Below are 27,950 nucleotides of genomic sequence, written 5' to 3' on the forward strand. Positions count from 1 at the left end.
CCCTCAGCACTACCCCTCCGACAGTGCGGCGCTCCTTCAGCACTGCCCCTCCGACAGTGCGGCGCTCCCTCAGTACTGCCCCTCCGACAGTGCGGCGCTCCCTCAGTACTGCCCCTCCGACAGTGCGGCGCTCCCTCAGCATTGCCCCTCCGACAGTGCGGCGCTCCCTCAGCACTGCCCCTCCGACAGTGCGGCGCTCCCTCAGCACTGCCCCTCCGACAGTGCGGCGCTCCCTCAGCACTGCCCCTCCGACAGTGCGGCGCTCCCTCAGCACTGCCCCTCCGACAGTGCGGCGCTCCCTCAGCACTGCCCCTCCGACAGTGCGGCGCTCCCTCAGCACTGCCCCTCCGATAGTGCGGCGCTCCCTCAGCACTGCCCCTCCGACAGTGCGGCGCTCCCTCAGTACTGCCCCTCCGACAGTGCGGCGTTCCCTCAGTCCTGCCCCTCCGACAGTGCGGCGCTCCCTCAGTACTGCCCCTCCGACAGTGCGGCGCTCCCTCAGCACTGCCCCTCCGACAGTGCGGCGCTCCCTCAGCACTGCCCCTCCGACAGTGCGGCGCTCCCTCAGCACTGCCCCTCCGACAGTGCGGCGCTCCCTCAGCACTGCCCATCCGACAGTGCGGCGCTCCCTCAGTACTGCCCCTCCGACAGTGCGGCGTTCCCTCAGTCCTGCCCCTCCGACAGTGCGGCGCTCCCTCAGTACTGCCCCTCCGACAGTGCGGCGCTCCTTCAGCACTGCCCCTCCGGCAGTGCGGCGTTCCCTCAGTTGAACCCACACCTTCCGACTCAGTGGTGAGGGTGCTATCCACTGAGCCACAGCTGACAGGGAACATTGAGTGGGACACCTCCCATCAATATCTGTGGCTGTGGAAACCAAGGCATTAATGTGAGAATTAAGTTGTTGTTGTTTTGGACCTACGGATCCCGATTGTAACAACGTGATCCTCAGGAGGGTAAGACTAACCCGTCTCACGATGGTCTGAACCCAGCTCACATTCCCGATTAGTGAGAGAACTATCCACTGCTTGGTGAGTTTGTTCAGGCTATTTCCGGACCTGTTGCCCTCCACACCAGTAACTTCCCAAATCTAGCTTCTGAGGGACCTCGTCAGCTACCAACAGTACAGTCACCACATAAAGTGTAAAACAAGCTAGCAGGAAGTGAGGTGGCAGTGGTGCAGATATCAGAGGCTGCCCGGGGACTCCCCGTCATCCTCATTGGTCCAAAGAAGGATGCGAGCTGAATTCCGGAGGTGAGGTGAGAGTGACTGGCCTCAACATCAAGGCAGCATTCGACCGAGTGTGGCATCAAGGAGCCCGAGCAAAACTGAAGCCAAAGGTAATCGATCAGAAACTCAACTGGACCAGCCACATGAATGCCGTGACTCCTGGAGCGGATCAGAGGCTGGGTATTCTGCGGCGAGTGTCTCACCTCCTGACTCCCCAAAGCCTTTCCACCATCGGCAAGCCACAAGTCAGGAGTGTGATGGAATACTCTCCACTTGCCTGGGCGAGTGCAGCTCCAACAACACTCGAGAAGCTTGACACCTTCCAGGACAAAGCAGCCCGCTTGATCGGGAACCCATCCAGCACCTTCAACATTCACTCCCTCCACCACCAGCGCCCCCTGGCTGCAGTGTGTACCATCTACAAGATGCACTGCAGCAACTCGCCAAGGCTTCTTCGGCAGCACCTCCCAAAACCGCCGCCTCTACCACCTAGCAGGACAAGGGCAGCAGGCGCATTGGGAATACCACCATCCCCACGTTCCCCTCCAAGTCACACATCATCCTGACTTGGAAATATATCGGCCGTTCCTTCATCGCTGGGTCAAAATGTTGGAACTCCCTCCCTAACAGCACTGTGGGAGCACCTTCACCGCACGGACTGCAGCGGTTCAAGAAGGTGGCTCACCACCACCTTCTTGAGTATTTTTTGAGTGTCAGAATTTACAGGGGGTCCCCGGGAGTGTGTCAGTATTTACAGGGGGTCCCTGGGAGTGTGTCAGTATTATAGGGGGTCCCCGGGAGTGTGTCAGTATTTACAGGGGGTCCCTGGGTGTGTGTCAGTATTTACAGGGGGTCCCTGGGTGTGTGTCAGTATTTACAGGGGATCCCTGGGTGTGTGTCAGGATTTACAGGGGATCCCTGGGTGTGTGTCAGTATTTACAGGGGGTCCCCGGGAGTGTGTCAGTATTTACAGGGGGTCCCCGGGAGTGTGTCAGCATTTACAGGGGGTCCCCGGGAGTGTGTCAGTATTTACACGGGGTCCCCGGGAGTGTGTCAGTATTTAAGGGATGGTTTTCTTGACCAATATGTCGAGGAACCAACTAGGGGGGAGGCCATCTTAGACTGGGTGTTGTGTAATGAGAGAGGATTAATTAGCAATCTCATTGTGCGAGGCCCCTTGGGGAAGAGTGACCATAATATGGTGGAATTCTACATTAGGATGGAGAATGAAACAGTTAATTCAGAGACCATGGTGCAGAACTTAAAGAAGGGTAACTTTGAAGGTATGAGGCGTGAATTGGCTAGGATAGATTGACGAATGATACTTAAGGGGTTGACTGTGGATGGGCAATGGCAGACATTTAGAGACCGCATGGATGAACTACAACAATTGTACATCCCTGTCTGGCGTAAAAATAAAAAAGGGAAGGTGGCTCAACCGTGGCTATCAAGGGAAATCAGGGATAGTATAAAAGCCAAGGAAGTGGCATACAAATTGGCCAGAAATAGCAGTGAACCCGGGGACTGGGAGAAATTTAGAACTCAGCAGAGGAGGACAAAGGGTTTGATTAGGGCAGGGAAAATAGAGTACGAGAAGAAGCTTGCAGGGAACATTAAGACGGACTGCAAAAGTTTCTATAGATATGTAAAGAGAAAAAGGTTAGCAAAGACAAACGTAGGTCCCATGCAGTCAGAATCAGGGGAAGTCATAATGGGGAACAAAGAAATGGCGGACCAATTGAACAAGTACTTTGGTTCGGTATTCACTAAGGAGGACACAAACAACCTTCCGGATATAAAAGGGGTCAGAGGGTCAAGTAAGAGGGTGGAACTGAGGGAAATCCTTATTAGTCGGGAAATTGTGTTGGGGAAATTGATGGGATTGAAGGTCGATAAATCCCCAGGGCCTGATGGACTGCATCCCAGAGTACTTAAGGAGGTGGCCTTGGAAATAGCGGATGCATTGACAGTCATTTTCCAACATTCCATAGACTCTGGATCAGTTCCTATCGAGTGGAGGATAGCCAATGTAATCCCAATTTTTAAAAAAGGAGGGAGAGAGAAAACAGGGCATTATAGACCGGTCAGCCTGACCTCAGTAGTGGGTAAAATGATGGAATCAATTATTAAGGATGTCATAGCAGCGCATTTGGAAAGAGGTGACATGATAGATCCAAGTCAGCATGGATTTGTGAAAGGGAAATCATGCTGGACAAATCTTCTGGAATTTTTTGAGGATGTTTCCAGTAGAGTGGACAAGGGAGAACCAGTTGATGTGGTGTATTTGGACTTTCAGAAGGCTTTCGACAAGGTCCCACACAAGATATTAATGTGCAAAGTTAAAGCACATGGGATTGGGGGTAGTGTGCTGACATGGATTGAGAACTGGTTGTCAGACAGGAAGCAAAGAGTAGGAGTAAATGGGTACTTTTCAGAATAGCAGGCAGTGACTAGTGGGGTACCGCAAGGTTCTGTGCTGGGGCCCCAGCTGTTTACATTGTACATTAATGTTTTAGACGAGGGGATTAAATGTAGTATCTCCAAATTTGCGGATGACACTAAGTTGGGTGGCAGTGTGAGCTGTGAGGAGGATGCTATGAGGCTGCAGAGTGACTTGGATAGGTTAGGTGAGTGGGCAAATGCATGGCAGATGAAGTATAATGTGGATAAATGTGAGGTTATCCACTTTGGTGGTAAAAACAGAGAGACAGACTATTATCTGAATGGTGACAGATTTGGAAAAGGGAAGGTGCAACGAGACCTGGGTGTCATGGTACATCAGTCATTGAAGGTTGGCATGCAGGTACAGCAGGCGGTTAAGAAGGCAAATGGCATGTTGGCCTTCATAGCGAGGGGATTTGAGTACAGGGGCAGGGAGGTGTTACTACAGTTGTACAGGGCCTTGGTGAGGCCACACCTGGAGTATTGTGTACAGTTTTGGTCTCCTAACTTGAGGAAGGACATTCTTGCTATTGAGGGAGTGCAGCGAAGGTTCACCAGACTGATTCCCGGGATGGCGGGACTGACATATCAAGAAAGACTGGATCAACTGGGCTTGTATTCACTGGAGTTCAGATGAATGAGAGGGGATCTCATAGAAACGTTTAAAATTCTGATGGGTTTGGACAGGTTAGATGCAGGAAGAATGTTCCCAATGTTGGAGAAGTCCAGAACCAGGGGTCACAGTCTAAGGATAAGGGGTAAGCCATTTAGGACCGAGATGAGGAGAAACTTCTTCACCCAGAGAGTGGTGAACCTGTGGAATTCTCTACCACAGAAAGTTGTTGAGGCCAATTCACTGAATGTATTCAAAAAGGAGTTAGATGTAGTCCTTACTACTAGGGGGATCAAGGGGTATGGCGAGAAAGCAGGAATGGGGTACTGAAGTTGCATGTTCAGCCATGAACTCATTGAATGGCGGTGCAGGCTCGAAGGGCTGAATGGCCTACTCCTGCACCTATTTTCTATGTTTCTATGTTTACAGGGGGACCCCGGGAGTGTGTCAGTATTTACAGGGGGTCACCGGGAGTGTGTCAGTATTTACAGGGGGTCCCTGGGAGTGTGTCAGTATTTACAGGGGTCCCGGGAGTGTGTCAGTATTTACAGGGGTCCCCGGGAGTGTGTCAGTATTTACAGGGGGTCCCCGGGAGTTTGTCAGTATTTATAGGGGATCCCCGGGAGTGCGGCAGTATTTACAGGGGGTCCCCGGAAGTGTGTCGGTATTTACAGGGGGTCCCTGGGAGTGTGTCAGTATTTACAGGGGGTCCCCGGGAGTATGTCAATATTTACAGGGGGTCCCCGGGAGTGTGTCAGTATTTCCAGGGGATCCCCAGGAGTGTGTCAGTATTTACAGGGGGTCCCCGGGAGTATGTCAATATTTACAGGGGGTCCCCGGGAGTGTGTCAGTATTTACAGGGGGACCCCGGGAGAGTGTCAGTATTTACAGGGGGACCCCAGGAGTGTGTTGGTATTTACAAGGTGTCCACGGGAGCGTGTTGGTATTTACAAGGGGTCCCCGGGAGTGTGTCAGTGTTTACAGGGGGTGTCCGGAAGTATGTCCGTATTTATAGAGGGTGTGCGGGAGTGTGTCAGTATTTACAGGGGGTACCCGGGAGTGTGTCGGTATTTACAGGGGGTCTCTGGGAGTGTGTCAGTATTTACAGGGGGTCCCCGGGAGTGGGTCGGTATTTACAGGGGTCCCCGGGAGTGTGTCGGTATTTACAGGGGGTCCCCGGGAGTGTGTCGGTATTTACAGGGGGTCCCCGGGAGTGTGTCGGTATTATAGGGGGTCCCCGGGAGTGTGTCGGTATTTACAGGGGGTCCCCGGGAGTGTGTCGGTATTTACAGGGGGTCTCTGGGAGTGCGTCGGTATTTAGTCTTTCACGACGGTCTCCTGCACTGAGAAACAGCTGATGTTAGGATATTTTCCCTGCCTTGTGTTGTATAATGTTTGATCAGTCACAGCACTTGTTTTGATGCAGGATTTATTAATATTAATGCACCATTTGGCCAGGAATAAGCGAAGGGCAGACAGTCTTTTAATGTAATAAAGAATCAAACTTGAGGAGACGCACAGCAGCTTAGATTGCCCCGGCTATTTCTAGTTCGTTAGCATCACTCCAATTTCAATGGGGCTTCCAGAAAGCAGACTGAACTTTAAGAGAGTTTGCTATCTCACATTAAGCTGCGTCGATGATATTTTATACCTTGGGGATGACAGCCTGAGGTTGAATTGAATCTGGACATTCGCCATCTTTATTTACAATCCACCTGATCAGCTGTGGCTCAGTGGGTTGCGCTCTCTCGCCTCACAGTCAGAAGGTTCGCAGTCCAGAGACTCGGGCACAAACATCTAGGCTGACACTCCTGGTGCAGTGCTGACGGAGCGCTGCACTGTAGGAGGAGCGATACTGAGGGCGCGCCGCACTGTCGGAGGGGCAGTTCTGAGGGAGCGCCACACTGTTGGAGGGGCAGTACTGAGGGCGCGCCGCACTGTCGGAGGGGCAGTACTGAGGGAGCGCCGCACTGTCGGAGGGGCAGTTCTGAGGGCGCGCCGCACTGTCGGAGGGGCAGTACTGAGGGAGCGCCGCACTGTCGGAGGGGCAGTACTGAGGGAGCGCCGCACTGTCGGAGGGGCAGTACTGAGGGAGCGCCGCACTGTCGGAGGGGCAGTACTGAGGGAGCGCCGCACTTTCGGAGGGGCAGTGCTGAGGGAGCGCTGCACTTTCGGAGGAGCAGTGCTGAGGGAGCGCCACACTGTAGGAGGGGCGATACTGAGGGAGCGCTGCACTGTCAGAGGTGCCGTCTTTCAGATGTGACGTTAAACCGAGACCCTGTCTGCCCGCTCAGGTGGACATGAAAGATCCCATGGCACTCTTTCGAAGAAGAACGGGGGAGTTCTCCCCAGTGTCCTGGGACCAATATTTATCCCTCAATCAACATCACTGAAAAACAGATTATCTGGTCATTATCACATTGCTGTTCGTGGGAGCTTGCTGTGCGGAAATTGGCTGCTACATTTCCCACATTACAACAGTGACTACACTTCAAAAAGTACTTCATTGGCTGTAAAGTGCTTTGGGACGTCCGATGGTCGTGAAAGGCGCTATAGAAATGCAAGTCTTTCTTTCGTGCCTGTGCCGACTCTTTGAAAGAGCTCTCCAATTAGTTCCACACTCCCCTCTGCTCCTTCCCCGCAGACCTGCAACTTTTTCCAAACTTTTCAACAACATATCCGATTCCCTTTTGAATGTCACGATTAAATCTGCTTCCACCGGCCTTTCTGGCAGCGTGTTCCAGATCACAACAACTCGCTGAGTAAAATCATTTCTCCTCCGAACCTTACTGCAAAGAATGTTTTTATTTCCCCAAACTATTCAAATTATAGGATAGGAAAAGGGTTACGCCCAGCTCTCAATTACATGGGATGGTTGCGAGTTCCTATATTGGCTCTAACCAATATGTTTAACAATATTTGTCCTGGGCCAATATTTATCCCTCAACCAACATCACTAAAAAACTGATTATCTGGCCATCATCTGATGACTGTTTGTGGGAGCTTACTGTGCGCAAATTGAGCTGCTGCATTTCCCACATTACAACAGTGACTGCACTTCAAAAAGTACTTCCTTGTATGTAAAGTGCTTTGGGACGTCCGATGGTCATGAAAGGCACTATATAAATGCAAGTCTTTCTTTTCTTTAGCCAGAGTGTTCACATATCCGCAGCGTAACTAAAACCACCTATTTCCACCTCTGTAACATCGCCCGTCTCTGCCCCTTGCCTCAGCTCATCCGCTGCTGAAACCCTCATCCGTGCCTTTGTTACCTCTAGACTTGACTGTTCCAACGCACTCCTGGCTGGCCTCCCACATTCTACCCGACATAGACTAGAGGTGATCCAAAACTCGGCTGCCCGTGTCCTAACTCACACCAAGTCCCACTCACCCATCATCCCCTGTGCTCGTTGATCTACATTGGCTCCCGGTTAAGCAACGCATCGATTTCAAAATTCTTCATCCTATTTTCAAGGAAGTGCAGTGCAATAGTGTATTTTCAAATCCCTCCATGGTCTCACCCCTTCCTATCTCTGTAATCTCCTCCAGCCCCACAACCCCCCCGAGATGTCTGCGCTCCTCTAATTCTGCCCTCCTGAGCATCCCTGATTATAATCGCTCCACCATCGGTGGCCGTGCCTTCTGTTGCCTGGGCCCCAAGCTCTGGAAGTCCCTCCCTAAACCTCTCCGCCTCTCTCCCTCTCTTTCCTCCTTCAAGACGCTCCTTAAAACCTACCTCTTTGACCGAGCTTTTGGTCTCCTGTGCTAATTTCTACTTATGACAGTGTGAAACGTTTATTGCATAGTGTTCCTGTGAAGCACCTTGGGACATTTCACTACGTTAAAGGCGCTATATAAATGCAAGTTGTTGTTGAGTAATGCCAATATGGAAGAAGTTTTAGTGGTTGTCCATTCATTCCCTTTTCACTGACGCAACACTGCTGTGGACACTGATACTTTTTGGTGTCATAAAGAGACATCAAAGGAAATATGGTTACCGTGGCGATGCTGAGAGGCCAAGATTCCATTGGCGGTGGTGTGGCCATTGCTTGCTAACCTGCAGCCACGACGGTAACCAGCTGACTGGTGAGTGGTTCAATCTTCAGCTATTATAATCAGTCTCTGCCCAATAACAACTTGCTATTTATACAGCACCTTCAACGTAATGTCACAACCCAAGGTGCTTCACGGGAGCGTAAATCAGACAAAAAGTGGCACCGAGCTGCAGGAGCAGATGTCAGGACAGGTGACCAAAAGCTCGGTCAAAGAGGTAGGTTTTTAAGGAGGCATCTTAAAGAGGAAAGAGAGAGGCGGAGAGGTTTAGGCAGGGAGTTCCAGAGCTCAGGGCCCAGGCAGCTGAAGGCACGGCCACCGATGGTGGAGAGACTGAAATCGAGAATGTGCAAGAGGCCACAACTTGAGAGATCTCGGGAGGTTACACAGATGGGGATAAATTCGAGGCATTGGTGAACTGGATGCTAATGGAGGTCAGCGAGCACGGGGGGGGGGGGGGGGGATGATGAGCAATAGGACATTGCGAGTTATGATACGAGCAGCTGAGTGCCCACGGCTTGGTCTGTTTGTTTGGCATTTGGGGTTGGGAGGGGGGAGTGGGGAATGATTTCTTTGTATCCTAGTGTCAGCTGTGGCTCAGTGGGCAGCACCCACGCCTCTGATTCAGAAGGTTGTGGGTTCAAGTCCCACTCCGGGAACTTGAGCACAAAAATCTAGACTGACACTCCCAGTGCAGTGCTGAGGGAGCGCCGCTTGTCGGAGGTGCTGTCTTTCGGATGAGACGTTAAAGCGAGGCCCCGTCTGCTCTCTCAAGTGGACGTAAAATATCCCATGGCACTATTTCAAAGATGAGTAGGGGAGTTATCCTCGGTGTCCTGGGGCCAATATTTATCCCTCAATCAACATATCAAAAAAACAGATTATCTGGTCATTATCACATTGCTGTTTGTGGGAGCTTGCTGTGCGCAAATTGGCTGCCGCGTTTCCCAATTTACAACAACGACTACACTCCAAAAAATATTTCTTTGGCTGTAAAGCACTTTGAGACGTCCGGTGGTTGTGAAAGGCGCTATAGAAATGCAAGTCTTTCTAGTTCAACGCTGTGTGAGGTGACTATCACCGACACACCAATGGAAGTCAGGGGAGTTTTATCCTTTCCCATTCATACCTTCTCCACACATCTCTCTTTGCACAAATTCCTGGGGCATTGGAACCGGTTCTGGGGGAGGTGGGACCAGTACAATCCGGACGGTCTGCACCTGGGCAGAATTGGAACCAATGTCCTCGGGGGAGTGTTTGCTAGTGCTGTTGGGGAGGAGTTAAACTAATATGGCAGGGGAATGGGAACCAATGCAGGGAGATAGAGGGAAACAAAAAGGAGGCAAAAACAAAAGACAGAAAGGAGATGAGGAAAAGTGGAGGGCAGAGAAACCCAAGGCAAAGAACAAAAAGGGCCATTGTACAGCAAAATTCTAAAAGGACAGAGGGTGTTAAAAAAACAAGCCTAAAGGCTTTGTGTCTTAATGCAAGGAGTATCCACAATAAGGTGGATGAATTAACTCTGCAAATAGATGTTAACAAATATGATGTGATTGGGATTACGGAGACGTGGCTCCAGGATGAGCAGGGCTGGGAACTCAACATCCAGGGGTATTCAACATTCAGGAAGGATAGAATAAAAGGAAAAGGAGGTGGGGTAGCATTGCTGGTTAAGGAGGAGATTAAGGCAATAGTTAGGAAGGACATTAGCTTGGATGATGTGGAATCTATATGGGTAGAGCTGCAGAACACCAAAGGGCAAAAAACGTTAGTGGGAGTTGTGTACAGACCTCCAAACAGTAGTAGTGATGTTGGGGAGGGCATCAAACAGGAAATTAGGGGTGCATGCAATAAAGGTGCAGCAGTTATAATGGGTGACTTTAATATGCACATAGATTGGGCTAACCAAACTGGAAGCAATACGGTGGAGGAGGATTTTCTGGAGTGCATAAGGGATGGTTTTTTAGACCAATATGTCGAGGAACCAACTAGGGGGGAGGCCATCTTAGACTGGGTGTTATGTAATGAGAAAGGATTAATTAGCAATCTCGTTGTGCGAGGCCCCTTGGGGAAGAGTGACCATAATATGGTGGAATTCTGCATTAGGATGGAGAATGAAACAGTTAATTCAGAGACCATGGTCCAGAACTTAAAGAAGGCTAACTTTGAAGGTATGAGGCGTGAATTGGCTGAGATGGATTGGCGAATGATACTTAAGGGGTTGACTGTGGATGGGCAATGGCAGACATTTAGAGACCGCATGGATGAACTACAACAATTGTACATTCCTGTCTGGCATAGAAATAAAAAAGGGAAGGTGGCTCAACCGTGGCTATCAAGGGAAATCAGGGATAGTATTAAAGCCAAGGAAGTGGCATACAAATTGGCCAGAAATAGCAGCGAACCTGGGGACTGGGAGAAATTTAGAACTCAGCAGAGGAGGACAAAGGGTTTGATTAGGGCAGGGAAAATGGAGTATGAGAAGAAGCTTGCAGGGAACATTAAGACGGATTGCAAAAGTTTCTATAAATATGTAAAGAGAAAAAGGTTAGTAAAGACAAATGTAGGTCCCCTGCAGTCAGAATCAGGGGAAGTCATAACGGGGAACAAAGAAATGGCGGACCAATTGAACAAGTACTTTGGTTCGGTATTCACGAAGGAGGACACGAACAACCTTCCGGTTATAAAAGGGGTCGGGGGGTCTAGTAAGGAGGAGGAACTGAGGGAAATCCTTATTAGCCGGGAAATTGTGTTGGGGAAATTGATGGGATTGAAGGCCGATAAATCCCCAGGGCCTGATGGACTGCATTCCAGAGTACTTAAGGAGGTGGCCTTGGAAATAGTGGATGCGTTGACAGTCATTTTCCAACATTCCATTGACTCTGGATCAGTTCCTATGGAGTGGAGGGTAGCCAATGTAACCCCACTTTTTAAAAAAGGAGGGAGAGAGAAAACAGGGAATTATAGACCGGTCAGCCTGACATCGGTAGTGGGTAAAATGATGGAATCAATTATTAAGGATGTCATAGCAGTGCATTTGGAAAGAGGTGACATGATAGGTCCAAGTCAGCATGGATTTGTGAAAGGGAAATCATGCTTGACAAATCTTCTGGAATTTTTTGAGGATGTTTCCAGTAGAGTGGATAAGGGAGAACCAGTTGATGTGGTATATTTGGACTTTCAGAAGGCGTTCGACAAGGTCCCACACAAGAGATTGATGTGCAAAGTTAGAGCACATGGGATTGGGGGTAGTGTACTGACATGGATTGAGAACTGGTTGTCAGACAGGAAGCAAAGAGTAGGAGTAAATGGGTACTTTTCAGAATGGCAGGCAGTGACTAGTGGGGTACCGCAAGGTTCTGTGCTGGGGCCCCAGCTGTTTACACTGTACATTAATGATTTAGATGAGGGGATTAAATGTAGTATCTCCAAATTTGCGGATGACACTAAGTTGGGTGGCAGTGTGAGCTGCGAGGAGGATGCTGTGAGGCTGCAGAGCGACTTGGATAGGTTAGGTGAGTGGGCAAATGCATGGCAGATGAAGTATAATGTGGATAAATGTGAGGTTATCCACTTTGGTGGTAAAAACAGAGAGACAGACTATTATCTGAATGGTGACAGATTAGGAAAAGGGGAGGTGCAAAGAGACCTGGGTGTCATGGTACATCAGTCATTGAAGGTTGGCATGCAGGTGCAGCAGGCGGTTAAGAAAGCAAATGGCATGTTGGCCTTCATAGCAAGGGGATTTGAGTACAGGGGCAGGGAGGTGTTGCTACAGTTGTACAGGGCATTGGTGAGGCCACACCTGGAATATTGTGTACAGTTTTGGTCTCCTAACCTGAGGAAGGACATTCTTGCTATTGAGGGAGTGCAGCGAAGGTTCACCAGACTGATTCCCGGGATGGTGGGACTGACCTATCAAGAAAGACTGGATCAACTGGGCTTGTATTCACTGGAATTCAGAAGAATGAGAGGGGACCTCATAGAAACATATAAAATTCTGACGGGGTTAGACAGGTTAGATGCAGGAAGAATGTTCCCAATGTTGGGGAAGTCCAGAACCAGGGGTCACAGTCTAAGGATAAGGGGTAAGCCATTTAGGACCGAGATGCGGAGGAACTTCTTCACCCAGAGAGTGGTGAACCTGTGGAATTCTCTACCACAGAAAGTTGTTGAGGCCAATTCACTAAATATATTCAAAAAGGAGTTAGATGAGGTCCTTACTGCTAGGGGGATCAAGGGGTATGGCGAGAAAGCAGGAATGGGGTACTGAAGTTGAATGTTCAGCCATGAACTCATTGAATGGCGGTGCAGGCTAGAAGGGCCGAATGGCCTACTCCTGCACCTATTTTCTATGTTTCTATGTTTCTATGTTTCTATGTTTCTAAGATTGGGTTTGAAGGCTGTAATTGTGATTTTGAAGTTCAGATTATGCCATGCTCTTCATGAGGGAGAAACGCCCGTGTGGTTTACAGGGTGTCTGCACACCCAGGACCCCGAGCTTGCTACCACCCTCATTTCCTGCCATCCCCCGTTATTTTAATGAATTACATTTCCTATAATCCAAATTAAAATAGAATCATTTTGAGTGTTGATGGGAAGGTGGTGCTGAAACCAAAGGGTGTCTCCCCTTCGGCTCGCCCTCAGGGGTGTCGAATTCTTCGGGATTCTCACGGAAAAACAGGGTGGAGGAGGGGGGGGGGGGGCAATGCCACAATAACACAGCGCTATGGAAGCACTCATAGGAACAAGAGTCCTGTTCCGCCATTCAAGGAGATCCTGGCTGATCTGCGAACTAACTCCATCTACCCCATATCCCTTAATACCTTTGGTTAACACAAAGCTATCAATCTCCGATTTAAGATTAGCAATTGATCTAGCATCAATTGCCATTTGTGGAAGAGAGTTCCAAACCTTCTATCACCCTGTGTGTGTAGAAGTCTTTCCTAATTGCACTCCTGAAAGGTCTGGCTCTAATTTTTAGACTGTGCCGCCTAGTCCTAGAATCCCCAACCAGCATGTAATGTACCTGTGAGTATGCTCACAGGTTTATTGATTATTTGTTTTCTACAAAAATAGTTGTCGAGCTCTAAGTGGCTTAGCCGGTCACGTGATATTCACAAGACTCAATAAAACCCCAGCTAGTTTGGTTCGGGGGATCCACGATGAGGCAGGTGGTTGTGAGCCTGGTGGATGAACTGGTAATTGTAGGGTGATTGTTAAACCTTTGTTAATAAACCAACTACAGGTTGAATCTCCCTTATCCGGAACCCTCGGGACCTGGCCTGTTCCGGATAAGGGATTTTTCCGGACGAGGGGTGGTCACGTTAAATTGAATGGTACAGGTACTGGGCAAGGGGATATCGGGACTGGCTGGCTTGAGACTGAGAGTGCGGCAGAGAGATCATGGGGTGGGGCGGTGGATCGCAGGGTCAGGCCAGCGATTGTGGGAGTCGACAGCAAGGAAGGACTTCAATTTGTTCATGTCGGAGTTCTGCGCATGTGTCACGCGGTGGCTGGGAATGGTTCTGGGCGAGGGCTGGTTCCGGATTAGGGAGTTCTGGATAAGGGAGGTTCAACCTGTAGTTCTTAATAGCAACGTGTTGCTGTGCATTCTTAAGCAAAGAAGCCATGAAGCAAATACATTGCACAGCGGGTAAATGGTTGAAGTACAGATCAGGCATGACCTAATGGAATGGTGCTACAGGCCCGAGAGGCTAAGTGATCTACTCCGTTGCTATGGCACCTGGGTGCTGGTCATGCCTCCTTCCCTCACCCAGCCTAGTTCAGCCAGGGGTAGAGGTCAAACCTGTTACCGCCCTGGTCTGCAACACCCAGCGAGGAATTGGATAAATACCCAGCGCCGTAATCAGGCAAGCTTGGGACTGTATTCTTGCTGGAGAAAGATCTATATTATTTTACATTCTGCACAAAAAGAACATGAGAATTAGGAGCAGGAGTCGGCCATTCGGCCCCTCGAGCCTGCTCCGCCATTCAATAAGATCATGGCTGATCGGATCCTGGCCTCAACTCCACTTCCCCGCCCGCTCCCCATAACCCTTGATTTCCTTATCGCTCAAAAATCTGTCTATCTCCACCTTAAATATATTCAATGACCCGGCCTGCACAGCTCTCTGGGGCAGAGAGTTCCACAGATTTACGACCCTCTGAGAGAAGAAATTCCTCCTCATTTCTGTTTTAAATGGGTGACCCCTTATTCTGAAACTATGCCCCCTAGTTCTAGATTCCTCCTCGATGGGGAAACATCCTCTCTGCATCCACCCTGTCAAACCCCCTCAGACCCTTATACGTTGCAATAAGATCACCTCTCATTCTTCTAAACTCCAATGAGTACAGGCCCAACCTGCTCAACCTTTCTTCATAAGACAACCCCTTTATCTCAGGAATCAATCGAGTGAACCTTCTCTGAACTGCCTCCAATGCAAGTGTATCCCTCCTTAAATACGGAGACCAAAACTGTACGCAGTACTCCAGGTGTGACCTCACCAATACCCTGTACAGTTGTAGCAGGACTTCCCTACTTTTATACCACAATAAACCAACTAGTTCTTAATATCAATTCACTGGCCTATGCAGACGTTTCAGGGTTTTTTTTCACCTCCTCTGGTTTAACCACTTGTTTAACTGATCTGCGAGCATTTTAATATAGGCTTCATCTCGGGGGAAATTATTTTGCAGAAATACAGCCCAACAGTGTAATGTTATTTTACTTCCAAAGTGTTTGCTGGGCATTCAGTATTCAATCGCTCACTCCAGATACTTGCAGGGAATTTGATTAGGAGGGAGTTTGGCCTTCCCTGCCGACCTGCTATTAAGATGCGAGTGTGCTTAATTAAAATATATATTTGGCCTTGCGCAGCCAACAAGGAGGCGGGAGCTCCCAGTCGAGCGATTGTAACTTCACAGGTCACAGAGAAGCCGATGCAATCGGAGAACTGACAGCCACTCGCGCTAGACAAGGTCAATAAATGCAACGGGGGACTCAGCAGAAACCTCTTTACTCAGAGTGCGGTGAGAATGTGGAACTGACCGCCACAGGGAGTGGTTGAGGCGAATAGCACCGAGGCACTGAAGGGGAAGCTGGATACGCACAATGGAAGCAGACTCAATGAGTAACTCTCAAAGGGGAACTGGATAAATGCTTGAAGGGATAACGTTTACAGGGCTTTGGGGAACATGAGAACATGAGAATTAGGAACAGGAGTAGGCCATCTAGCCCCTCGAGCCTGCTCCGCCATTCAACAAGATCATGGCTGATCTGGCCGTGGACTCAGCTCCACTTACCCGCCCACTCCCCGTAACCTTTAATTCCCTTATTGGTTAAAAATCTATCTATCTGTGACTTGAATACATTCAATGAGCTAGCCTCAACTGCTTCCTTGGGCAGAGAATTCCACAGATTCACAACCCTCTGGGAGAAGAAATTCCTTCTCAACTCGGTTTTAAATTGGCTTCCCCGTATTTTGAGGCTGTGCCCCCTAGTTCTAGTCTCCCCTACCAGTGGAAACAACCTCTCTGCCTCTATCTTGTCTATCCCTTTCATTATTTTAAATGTTTCTATAAGATCACCCCTCATCCTTCTGAACTCCAACGAGTAAAGACCCAGTCTACTCAATCTATCATCATAAGGTAACCCCCTCATCTCCGGAATCAGCCTAGTGAATCGTCTCTGTACCCCCTGCAAAGCCAGTATATCCTTCCTTAAGTAAGGTGACCAAAACTGCACGCAGTACTCCAGGTGCGGCCTCACCAAGACCCTGTACAGTTGTACAGAGCAGGGGCAGGGAGTGGGGAGTGGGAAAAACTGGATTGTTCCACCAAAGAGCTGGCACAGGCACGATGGACCAAATGGCCTCCTGTGATAGCAAGGAATAGAAGGATATGCTGATGGGGTGAGATATATAGGGGTGGGAGGAGGCTGGTGTGGAACATAAACACTGGCACGGAGCAGTTGGGCCAAATGGCCTGTTTCTGTGCTGTATATTCTATATAATTCTGTCTGTGGTTATGTACCAGCACCAGAATTCCTTAAAACATGAGGGAGAAAAAAAATATCAAAAGATGAGAAAAGGCCACTCAGCCCATTGAACTCATCATTCTAGTCTTCGATCGGCCCAATTCATTTTGCACTCCCTTCATTTCCCGCCGCACGAGCTGGCAAAAAGGGACATTTTCAAGACTAAGTTTGATAGATTTTTGCTCGGTCTAATCGAAGGGCAGAACAGGCTCGAGGGGCTGAATGGCCTACTTCTGGGTCGGTGGTTGGTCATTCCACAACAGTCACTGCCGTGAATTGCCATCAGGCCAACCTGTCGTGTTTTGCAGTAATATTGTGGCTGTGGTTTATTTAAACTGCCTCACAGAGAGCTATCTCACCTCCTGCCCACTTCCCCACACACAAAGCTTCTTGAACCTTTCCCACCATATCGCTTCCTTTGGGATCATTCCTGCTTTCCGTTACACCCTCTCCAATCCCTGAAATTCTCTTTTTATAGTGTTTTATAATTCTATCATGTCAGCTGTGGCTCAGTGGGCAGCACTCTCACCTCTGAGTCAGAAGGTCATGGGTTCAAGCACCAGTCAAGAGATTTGAGCACAAAAATCCAGGCTGACACTGCACATTGCAGTACTGAGGGAGCGCCGCACTGTCGGAGGGGCAGTACTGAGGGAGCGCCGCACTGTCAGAGGGGCAGTACTGAGGGCGCGCCGCACTGTCAGAGGGGCAGTATTGAGGGAGCGCCGCACTGTCGGAGGGGCAGTACTGAGGGAGTGCCGCACTGACGGAGGGGCAGTACTGAGGGAGTGCCGCACTGACGGAGGGGCAGTACTGAGGGAGCGCCGCACTGTCAGAGGGGCAGTACTGAGGGAGCGCCGCACTGTCAGAGGGGCAGTACTGAGGGAGCGCCGCACTGTCGGAGGGGCAGTACTGAGGGAGTGCCGCACTGACGGAGGGGCAGTACTGAGGGAGCGCCGCACTGTCGGAGGGACAGTACTGAGGGAGCGCCGCACTGTCGAAGGTGCTGTCTTTCAGATGAGATGTTAACCCGAGGCCCCGTCTGCTCTCTCAGGTAGAATGTAAAAAAATCCCATGGACACTATTTCGAAGAAGAGCAGGGGAGTTCTCCCCAGTGTCCTGGGGCCAATATTTATCCTTCAATCAACATCACTGAAACAGATTATTTTATATTATCCCATTGCAGTTTGTGGGAGCTTGCTGTGCGCAAATTGAGCTGCCATATTTCCCACATTACAACAGTGACTACACTCCAAAAAGTACATAATTGGCTGTAAAGCAGTTTGAGTCATGATAGGCGCTATATAAATGCAAGTGTTTCTCACTCTTGAGGGAGTGCTGTATTGTCCTTCAAATGAGACAGTAATCTGAGGCCCCCTCGCTACCTGTTCAGTGGGTGTAAAAGACCCTTTGGCACTATTTGAAAAACAGGGTGGGGAGGGGGGGGAATTGCCCCTTTTTATAACCCCGTTAGTGCCTCCAGCAAGGTCGTTTTCACCCGGGGGAGGGGGCGCTTCCGCCTTCCGGCAAATTGCCCCGGGGGTTCGGGAGGCACTGCGCTGGCAATGCCGCGCCCCAGTTAGCCTCCCAGGCCAACGCACAACCGGCAGTGACATCATCGGCGTGCACGGTGACCCTCCCCATCGGCCCGCGCCGACCCCTTCCCCCATCACCCCACTCCGACCCCTTCCCCTCATCACCCCACTCCGACCCCTTCCCCTCATCACCCCACTCCGACCCCTTCCCCTCATCACCCCACTCCGACCCCTTCCCCCCATCACCCCATTCCGACCCCTTCCCCCCATCACCCCATTCCGACCCCTTCCCCCATCACCCCATTCCGACCCCTTCCCCTCATCACCCCACTCCGACCCCTTCCCCCATCACCCCACTCCGACCCCTTCCCCTCATCACCCCACTCCGACCCCTTCCCCCCATCACCCCACTCCGACCCCTTCCCCCTATCACCCCATTCCGACCCCTTCCCCCCATCACCCCACTCCAACCCCTTCCCCCCATCACCCCACTCCGACCCCTTCCCCCCATCACCCCACTCCGACCCCTTCCCCCATCACCCCATTCCAACCCCTTCCCCTCATCACCCCACTCCAACCCCTTCCCCCATCACCCCATTCCAACCCCTTCCCCCATCACCCCATTCCGACCCCTTCCCCTCATCACCCCACTCCGACCCCTTCCCCTCATCACCCCACTCCGACCCCTTCCCCTCATCACCCCACTCCGACCCCTTCCCCCCATCACCCCACTCCAACCCCTTCCCCCATCACCCCACTCCGACCCCTTCCCCCCATCACCCCACTCCAACCCCTTCCCCCATCACCCCACTCCAACCCCTTCCCCCATCACCCCATTCCGACCCCTTCCCCCATGACCCCACTCCAACCCCTTCCCCCCATCGCCCCACACAGAACCCCTTCCCCCCCATCATCCCACTCCGACCCCTTCCCCCCATCACCCTGCTCCGACCCTTAACCCCCTCATCACCCCACGCCGACCCCTCCCCTCCATCACCCCACTCCGACCTCTTCCCCCCCCATCACCCCACACAGAACCCCTTCCCCCCATCACCCCACACAGAACGCCTTCCCCCCATCACCCCACTCCGACCCCTTCCCCCCATCGCCCCGCTCCGACCCCTTCCCCCCATCGCCCCACACAGAACCCCTTCCCCCCATCGCCCCACACAGAACCCCTTCCCCCCCATCGCCCCGCTCCGACCCCTTCCCCCCATCACCCCACACAGAACCCCTTCCCCCCATCACCCCACTCCGATCCCTTCCCCCCATCACCCTGCTCCGACCCATAACCCCCTAATCGCCCCACTCAGACCCCTTAACCCCCCCATCACCCCACTCCGACCCCTTAACCCCCTCATCGCCCCACTCCGACCCCTTCCCCCATCACCCTGCTCCGACCCTTAACCCCCTCATCGCCCCACTCCAACCCCTTAACCCCCATCGCCCCGCGCCGACTCCTTCTCCTCCATCAACCTGTGCCGACCCCTTAACCCCTTCATCACCCCACGCCGACCCCTTCCCCCCCCCCAATCGCCCTGCGCCGACCTCTTAACCCCCACCTCTCCCCACAGGCCGCCAGGCGGGCGCGGCCTGATGTCACCGCTGGCGGGCGTGTGTTCCCGGGGCGCGGTTTAAATTTCAGGAGAAATGTCTTGACTCGGAGGGTGGTGAACCTTTGGAATTGTCTACCCCAGAGGGCTGTGGAGTATATTCAAGACAGGGATCGATAGATTTTTGGATACTTTGGGAATCAAGGGATATAGGGATCAAGCGGGAAGGTGGAGTTGAGGTCGAAGATCAGCCGTGATCTTATTGAATGATGGAGCAAGTTCGTAGGGCCTACTCCTTCCTATTTCTTATGCCATTATGAATTAATTCCTCAGCTGAGCAGGACGACACAGTCTCTCTGTAACGGAATTACATTGGTAACATGGAGCAGGGTTACGGGGCGCGGGGTGGGGGTGGGGGGGGGAAGCGGTTATGACACTCAAAGATCTCTTGGTCTGTCTGACTTTGTTTTTTAAATCCACTGTCTCCTTCCACCCCCACTCCTTTTCAGTGTTGCTGCAGTGAGGGGGGCGGGGGAGCGGAGTGGCAGGGCTGACATGTTTGTTATTGTCGGCGGGGTGGGGGGGGGCAATATTTGGCTGCCCTGTTACCGACCGGTTTGGCTCGATTAGATGGAACCGGCAACCCACATGGAAGCGAGGAAGACTTGCTTCCACTCTAAAAATGAGTTCTTAGGTGGCTGCACAGTCCAATACGAGAACCACACGCCCTGTCACAGGTGGGATAGACAGTGGTTGAAGAAAAGGGAGGGTGGGACTGGTTTGCCGCACGCTCCTTCCGCTGCCTGTGCTGGGTTTCTGCATGTTCTCGGCGACGAGACTTGAGGTGCTCAGCGCCCTCCCGGATGCACTTCCTCCACTCTCTCCCAGTCTCTCTCTCTCTCTCTCTCTCTCTCTCTCTGCCTATGGTGCCGATGGTACGCATTGCCTCCGTATCACAGACCGAGGGCCGGGGGAAGAGTTGTGTCAGGGACTTGCTATCTGATCAGGGCCCCCGGGCGGATGTGGCTGCAAGCTGGAGAGTAATTCCGCTGAGTTGAGTTTCTAACCATGTCGAGGTATCACATTGCGATGCACAGCCTGGCCTGCAATGTCGGTCTGTGACAGCAGGAAAGGCACATGCACAATGTGGGGAGAAAGTATACATGATCAGGGGAGTGGAACTGGCCACTAATGATCGGAATCAACTCACACAGTCTGTACACGGACTATACTGTGTCTGTATATATCACACTGGGTATACAGGGACTGTATATATCACATTGGGTATACAGGGACTGTATATATATAACACTGGCTGTAGTATTACCTGTATGGCTCAGAGACATAGACCATGTACAGTAGACACCTCAAGTCACTGGAGAAATACCACCAACGATGTCACCGCAAGATCCTGCAAATCCCCTGGGAGGACAGATGCATCAATGTTGGCGTCCTCGACCAGGCCAACATCCCCAGCATCGAAGCACTGACCGCACTCGACCAGCTCCGATGGGCAGTCTATATTGTCCGCATGCCTGACACGAGACTCCCAAAGCAAGTCCTCTACTCGGAACTCCTACAGGGCAATCGAGCCCCAGGTGGGTAGAGGACTTATTTCAAGGACACCCACAAAGCCACCTTGATAAAGTGCAACATCCCCACCGACACCTGGGAGTCCTTGGCCAAAGACCCTAAGTGGAGGAAGTGCATCCGGGAGAGCGCTGAGCACCTCGAGTCTCGTCGCTGAGAGCATGCAGAAACCAAGCACAGGCAGCGGCAAACCAGTCCCACCCATCCTTTCCCTCAACCACTGTCTGTCCCACCTGTGACAGGGACTATGGTTCTCGTATTGGACTGTACAGCCACCTAAGAACTCATTTTTAGAGTGGAAGCAAGTCTTCCTCGATTCCAAGGGACTGCCTATGATGATGATGATATCCCACTGGGTATACAGGGACTGTATATATCACACTGGGTATACAGGTCTGCATATTTCACAATGGGTATCCAGGGTCTGTATATATCACACTGGGTATACAGGGTCTGTATATTTCACACTGGGTATACAGGGTCTATATATATCATACTGGGTATACAGGGTCTATATATCACACGGGGTATACAGGGTCTGTATATATCACACTGGGTATACAGGGCCTGTATATATCACACTGGGTATACAGGGTCTATATATCACACTGGCTTTACAGGGTCTGTATATATCACACTGGGTATACAGGGACTGTATATATCACATTGGGTATACAGGGTCTGTGTATATCACACTGGGTAAATAGGGACTGTATATATCACATTGGGTATATAGGGTCTGTATATATCACACTGGGTATACAGGGACTGTATATATCACATTGGGTATACAGGGACTGTATATATCACATTGGGTATACAGGGTCTGTGTAAATCACACTGGGTAAATAGGGACTGTATATATCACATTGGGTATACAGGGTCTGTATATTTCACACTGGGTATGCAGGGTCTGTATATATCACACTGGGTATACAGGGTCTGTATATATCACACTGGGTATACAGGGTCTATATATCACACTGGGTATACAGGGACTGTATATATCACATGGGGTATACAGGGTCTGTATATCACACTGGGTATACAGGGACTGTATACATCACAAAGGGTATACAGGGTCTATATATCACACGGGGTATACAGGGTCTGTATATTTCACACTGGGTATACAGGGTCTGTATATATCACAATGGGTATACAGGGTCTGTATATTTCACACTGGGTATACAGGGTCTGTATATTTCACACTGGGTATACAGGGTCTATATATCACACTGGGTATACAGGGACTGTATATATCACAATGGGTCTACAGGGTCTGTATATATCACACTGGGTATGCAGGGTCTGTATATTTCACACTGGGTATACAGGGTCTATATATCACACGGGGTATACAGGGTCTGTATATTTCACACTGGGTATACAGGGACTGTATATATCACAATGGGTCTACAGGGTCTGTATATATCACACTGGGTATGCAGGGTCTGTATATTTCACACTGGGTATACAGGGACTGTATATATCACAATGGGTATACAGGGTCTGTATATTTCACACTGGGTATACAGGGTCTATATATCACACGGGGTATACAGGGTCTATATATCACACTGGGTATACAGGGTCTATATTTCACACTGGGTATGCAGGGTCTGTATATTTCACACTGGGTATACAGGGTCTATATATCACACGGGGTATACAGGGTCTGTATAGTTCACACTGGGTATACAGGGTCTATATATCACACAGGGTATACAGGGTCAATATATCACACTGGGTATACAGAGACTATATATCACACGGGGTATACAAGGTCTATATATCACACTGGGTATACAGGGTCTGTATATATCGCACTGGATATACAGGGTATGTATATATCACACTGGATATACAGCTAGTCTGTTGTGACTGAAATTCAGATATATTGCTCAAGGTTTGTATTATAATGGTATGCGTCTAGCCGGTTATACAGGTTACAGAAGACTATATATAGTGCAGTACAAACCAACTTTAATATATATTCCGACACCTGATACTCTCTAATCAGGAAGGGGTAATATAATCTAGTCGGTGCATCACCCTACATGATCTTTAAGCAGGAGTAGACATGGAGAGCCACTCTTTGCCTGAATTCTGTCATTAATTATACCTTTATGTGCTCATAAATCATTCAGAGTCACAGGAACGCATGTCCGTGGATGGAAAGGTGGATCAATATAAGTTTGAGAATCGTAATGAAATTAGACACATTCTAACCAACTATCCTTTACATCCTCACACAAGTACTGGCACGATCGAATAACGTGATACTAAAAGGTGAACAGGAGCATAGCCTAGGCAGCAGGTCTAAACCCAGCTCCTGTGAGGGGTGCTGGGTGCTGTCTCCGGGGCTGAGCACCCCCGAAGCATTTCATTTAAGTTCAGTTAAATCCTCCCCTTTGCTGCCCAGTCACCATGGAGGGCGGCAATTGCTAGCTTTAAAACACAGCCAGGGCTTTCCTGCTCGTCCCCAACATTGGCCCAGCTCCCTGCCAATCGCCTGCCGCCATTACACACACTCATTCACACTCATAGACACACTCTCACACACTCATAGACACACACTCACACTCATAGACACTTACACACTCAGACACACACTCACAGAGACACATACATTCATATTCACACACACACTCGCACACACACTCACAAGACTTGCACAGACACATAGACACACACACTCACAGACAGACATACACATTCATATTCATACAAACAGACACACACTCTCACTCTCACAGACACACTCTCACAGTCACGCTCTCACTCTCACACTGTCACACACAGACACACACATTCACAGACACACACACATTCACTCACACTCACAGATACACTCTCACAGACATACACTCACAGACAGACACTCACAGACACATTCTCTCTCAGACACACCCACTCTCTCACACACACACTCTCTGATACAGACACACACACACTCTCTCACGCACACTCTCACTCTCTCTCTCTCTCTGACAGACACACACACCCACTCTCCCACACACACTCTCACTCTCTCTCTCTCTCTCTGACACAGACACACACACCCACTCTCCCACACACACTCTCACTCTCTCTCTCTCTCTGACACAGGCACACACACACACCACACACACTCTCACTCTCTCTCTCTCTCTGACACAGACACACACACCCACTCTCCCACACACACTCTCACTCTCTCTCTCTGACATAGACACACAAACCCACTCTCACACACACACTCTCACTCTCTCTCTCTCTCTCTGACACAGACACACACACCCACTCTCCCACACACACTCTCACTCTCTCTCTCTCTAACACAGACACACACACCCACTCTCTCACACACACACTCTCTCTCTCTCTCTCTGACACAGACACACACACCCACTCTCTCACACACACACACACACACTCTCTCTCTCTCTCTCTCTGACACAGACACACACCCACTCTCCCACACACACACTCTCTCTCTCTCTCTCTGACACAGACACACACACCCACTCTCACACACACACACTCTCTCTCTCTCTCTCTCTGACACAGACACACACACCCACTCTCCCACACACACACTCTCTCTCTCTCTGACACAGACACACACACCCACTCTCCCACACACACACACACTCTCACTCTCTCTCTCTCTGACACAGACACACACACCCACTCTCACACACACACACTCTCACTCTCTCTCTCTCTGACACACACTCACATACTCACATGCCCAGGTTCCCGTACGTGTTGTAGAACTCCATGTAGTTGCAGGCTTGGATCCAGCCCACCACCCAGGTGTCGGGCTTGAGGATGGGGGGCACGCAGACCCGGGCCGAGGCTCGGAAGTAAGGGGTGCGGTAGCGCAGTACGATGTCCGACGCCTCGTCGATGCTGGTGGGGTTGCTGTCGATGCTGGCGGAGACCTCCTGCAGGGAGATGGTGTCCCGGCAGACCCGGGGCTTGCAGGCGAGGCTGTTGATGCAGCCCATGGCTCTGTGCAGCAGGAAGAGGAGAGCGAGAGACAGAAGCCCGCTGGTCGCCAGGCGAACCATTGAAATCAGCACCCAGGAGAGGACTGGAAGCAACTTGCAGCAAACTGCTGATCCTCTTCAGAGCCCAGAACATCCATGCAGCACTCCCTCCAACACTAAAGCTGCAGCCTCCTCCAGCAGTTCCTCAGAAAGTCCTGTAAGGGTTTGCTTTGTAAAGCACACACTGAATAAATAATCTACCCCACCTCCCCCCCCCCCAAAAAAAAAACCTTTTCTGTTGTAAAGTTGACTCAGGAGGAAGGAGTGGGAGAGATGATCGATCCCAGTCTCTCTTTCCCTCCCCACTCCTGAATATCGCTCTCCTCCCCCCCACCCCACCCCACCCCCCCCCCCCAACCCCACTCCCCCTCAAAATAAATTCAGCAGCAGATGAATTCTTCTGGATCAGGCGAGAGGTTTGCAAACTGTCCCAACTGCACGATAGCCGGCTTGCATCCTCTTCTGCTCCGGGCCATGTCCCAGAGTTGGTGTTTTCAGGAGGAGCAGGAGGAGGTCGAGAAGGTGCTTTGGGTGTGATGGGTCTCCCAATGCTTGCTTATCCTTCTCAGCTCGGTTTGAAAGGAGGATATGCAAAAAAAAACTCGCGTGTGTGTGTGTGCTAGTGACTTGTGGGGCTGTCGCTAACAGTCTAGAGGATGTAGCTTGGCTTCCGATCTCTTTCTCTCTCTCGCTCTCCTTTTACTCCCACCCCTTTCTGCGGCGACTGGCTGTAACCCCAGCACTAGACTGTCGCTACCGCTCACAATACGTTAGCATTATTCGCCCACAACAGCACGGCGCTAGGTCATTGCAAAGAAAGCCAGATCAAAGTCCCTGGACTCCACGTTGCTGAGGTTAGTTTCCAATCTCGCCCTCCTCCTCCTTCTTAAAAAAAATAAATACATATTAAATCATATTTTTCCTCCTCCTCCTCACCTCTACCTCCAGGGGGGGGGGGAGGGGGGGGTTGACGGCAGGCATGGAACCAACTGACCTCCAGCTCTCTTGATGTCCCGCCGCTGAAGGTGACTTGAAATAGAATCTCTCTGTGTCTCATCGTCTTAGTGGATGGTGCCTTTTTTTTTTCATCTTCATTCAGGGCGATTTCCGGGGTTTACAATCTGCAAGCATTGTGGGACTTGTAGTTTTAGTCTCTTTCCCACTCTCCCCCCCCCCCCCACAACACACACACACACACCTTTCCTTGTCCCGTCTTGTTTATTTCAAATCCCCTCCTCCTGCCTCTCACCCCCACCCAATGTGCCAGGTCACTGATGTCCTGCTCCCAATAAGTTAGGATTACACTGCAGGATATATATATATGCCGCACTTCTTAATCCAATCGGCTGGTTTTCAAACTCTTTTTTTATTTCCCCTGACTGGGGGCATGCATCAAATCATTGACATCAACCTTGTAAATATTGAGACACACACACTCCCAGGGACCCCCTGTAAATATTGAGACACACACACTCTCCCGGGAACCCTGTAAATATTGAGACACACACACTCCCAGGGACCCCCTGTAAATATCGACACACACACCCCTCCGGGGACCCCCCGTAAATATCGACACACACACACTCTCCCGGGACCCCTGTAAATATTGAGACACACACACTCTCCCGGGACCCCTGTAAATATTGAGACACACACACTCCCAGGGACCCCCTGTAAATATCGACACACACACCCCTCCGGGGACCCCCCGTAAATATCGATACACACACACTCTCCCCCAGGGACCCCTTGTAAATATTGACACATTCCTGGGGACACCCTGTAAATATCAACGCACACACTCCGGGGATCCCTGTAAATATTGACACACACACACTTCCGGTAACCCCCTGTAAATACTGGCACACTCCTGGGGACACCATGTAAATATCAATATACTCACCCGAGGAACCCCTGTAAATATCGACACACTCTCCCGGGGGCCCCCTGTAAATATCCCCACATTCTCTCGGGGGCCCCCTGTAAATATTGACACACTCTCCTGGGACCCCTGTAAATACCGACACACTCCCGGGACCCCCTGTAACTACCGACACACTCCCGGGAACCCATTGCAAATACTAACACTCTCCCTGGGATCCCCTGTAAATACTGACACAAACCTGGGGAGCCCCTGTAAATATCGACACACTCCTGGGGACCCCCTGTAAATATTGACACATTCCCAGGGACCCCTTGTAATCATTGACTCACTCCTGGGGACCCCCTGTAAATATTGACACACTCCCGGGGACCCCCTGTAAATATCGACACACACACTCTCCTCCAGGGACCCCCTGTAAATATTGATACACTCCTGGGGACACCCTGTAAATAACAATATACTCACCTGGGGATCTCCTGCAAATAATCACACATTCCCGGGGACCCCTTGTAAACATTGACACACTCCTGGGAACTCCCTGTAAATATTGACACACTCCTGGGGACTCCCTGTAAATATTGACACACTTCCGGGGATTCCCCTGTAAATATTGACATACTCCCGGGGACCCCCGGTAAATATCAACACACGCACTCTCTCCCGGGACCCGTGTAAATATCGACACACTCCTCGGGACACCCTGTAAGTAACAATATACTCACCCGGGGACCTCCTGCAAATAATGACACATTACCGGGGACCCCCATGTAAATATCAACACACACACTCCGGGGACCCCTGTAAATACTGGCATACTCCTGGGAACACCCTGTGAATATCAATATACTCACCCAAGGAACCCCTGTAAATATCGACACACTCTCCCAGAGACCGCCTGTAAATACCTCCACATTCTCCCGAGGGCCCCCTGTAAATATTGACACACTCTCCCGGGACCCCTGTAAATACCGGCACACTC

The 27,950-nt window shown here is 50.7% G+C and overlaps 1 protein-coding gene across 2 annotated transcripts in view; it reads right to left on the bottom strand.

The window, feature by feature from the left end:
* The window catches only part of fam78ab (family with sequence similarity 78 member Ab), a 49,015-nt gene extending 22,795 nt beyond the window's left edge, over positions 1-26,220 (bottom strand). Inside the window, exons 1-2 of one of the 2 annotated variants that reach the window (XM_070863706.1) lie at positions 26,081-26,220; positions 24,782-25,241 (exon numbers count right to left, since the gene is read on the bottom strand). In XM_070863706.1, the coding sequence (XP_070719807.1) occupies positions 24,782-25,107 (326 nt within the window). In that variant the 5' untranslated portion in view covers positions 25,108-25,241; positions 26,081-26,220. The remainder of the gene's footprint in view (positions 1-24,781; positions 25,242-26,080) is intronic. The other variant, XM_070863707.1, reaches the window with a different exon arrangement.
* Between the last annotated feature and the right edge of the window lie 1,730 nt (positions 26,221-27,950).

This window comes from Pristiophorus japonicus, chromosome 20, assembly GCF_044704955.1.
Source record: "Pristiophorus japonicus isolate sPriJap1 chromosome 20, sPriJap1.hap1, whole genome shotgun sequence".
Taxonomy (NCBI): Eukaryota; Metazoa; Chordata; class Chondrichthyes; family Pristiophoridae; genus Pristiophorus; species Pristiophorus japonicus.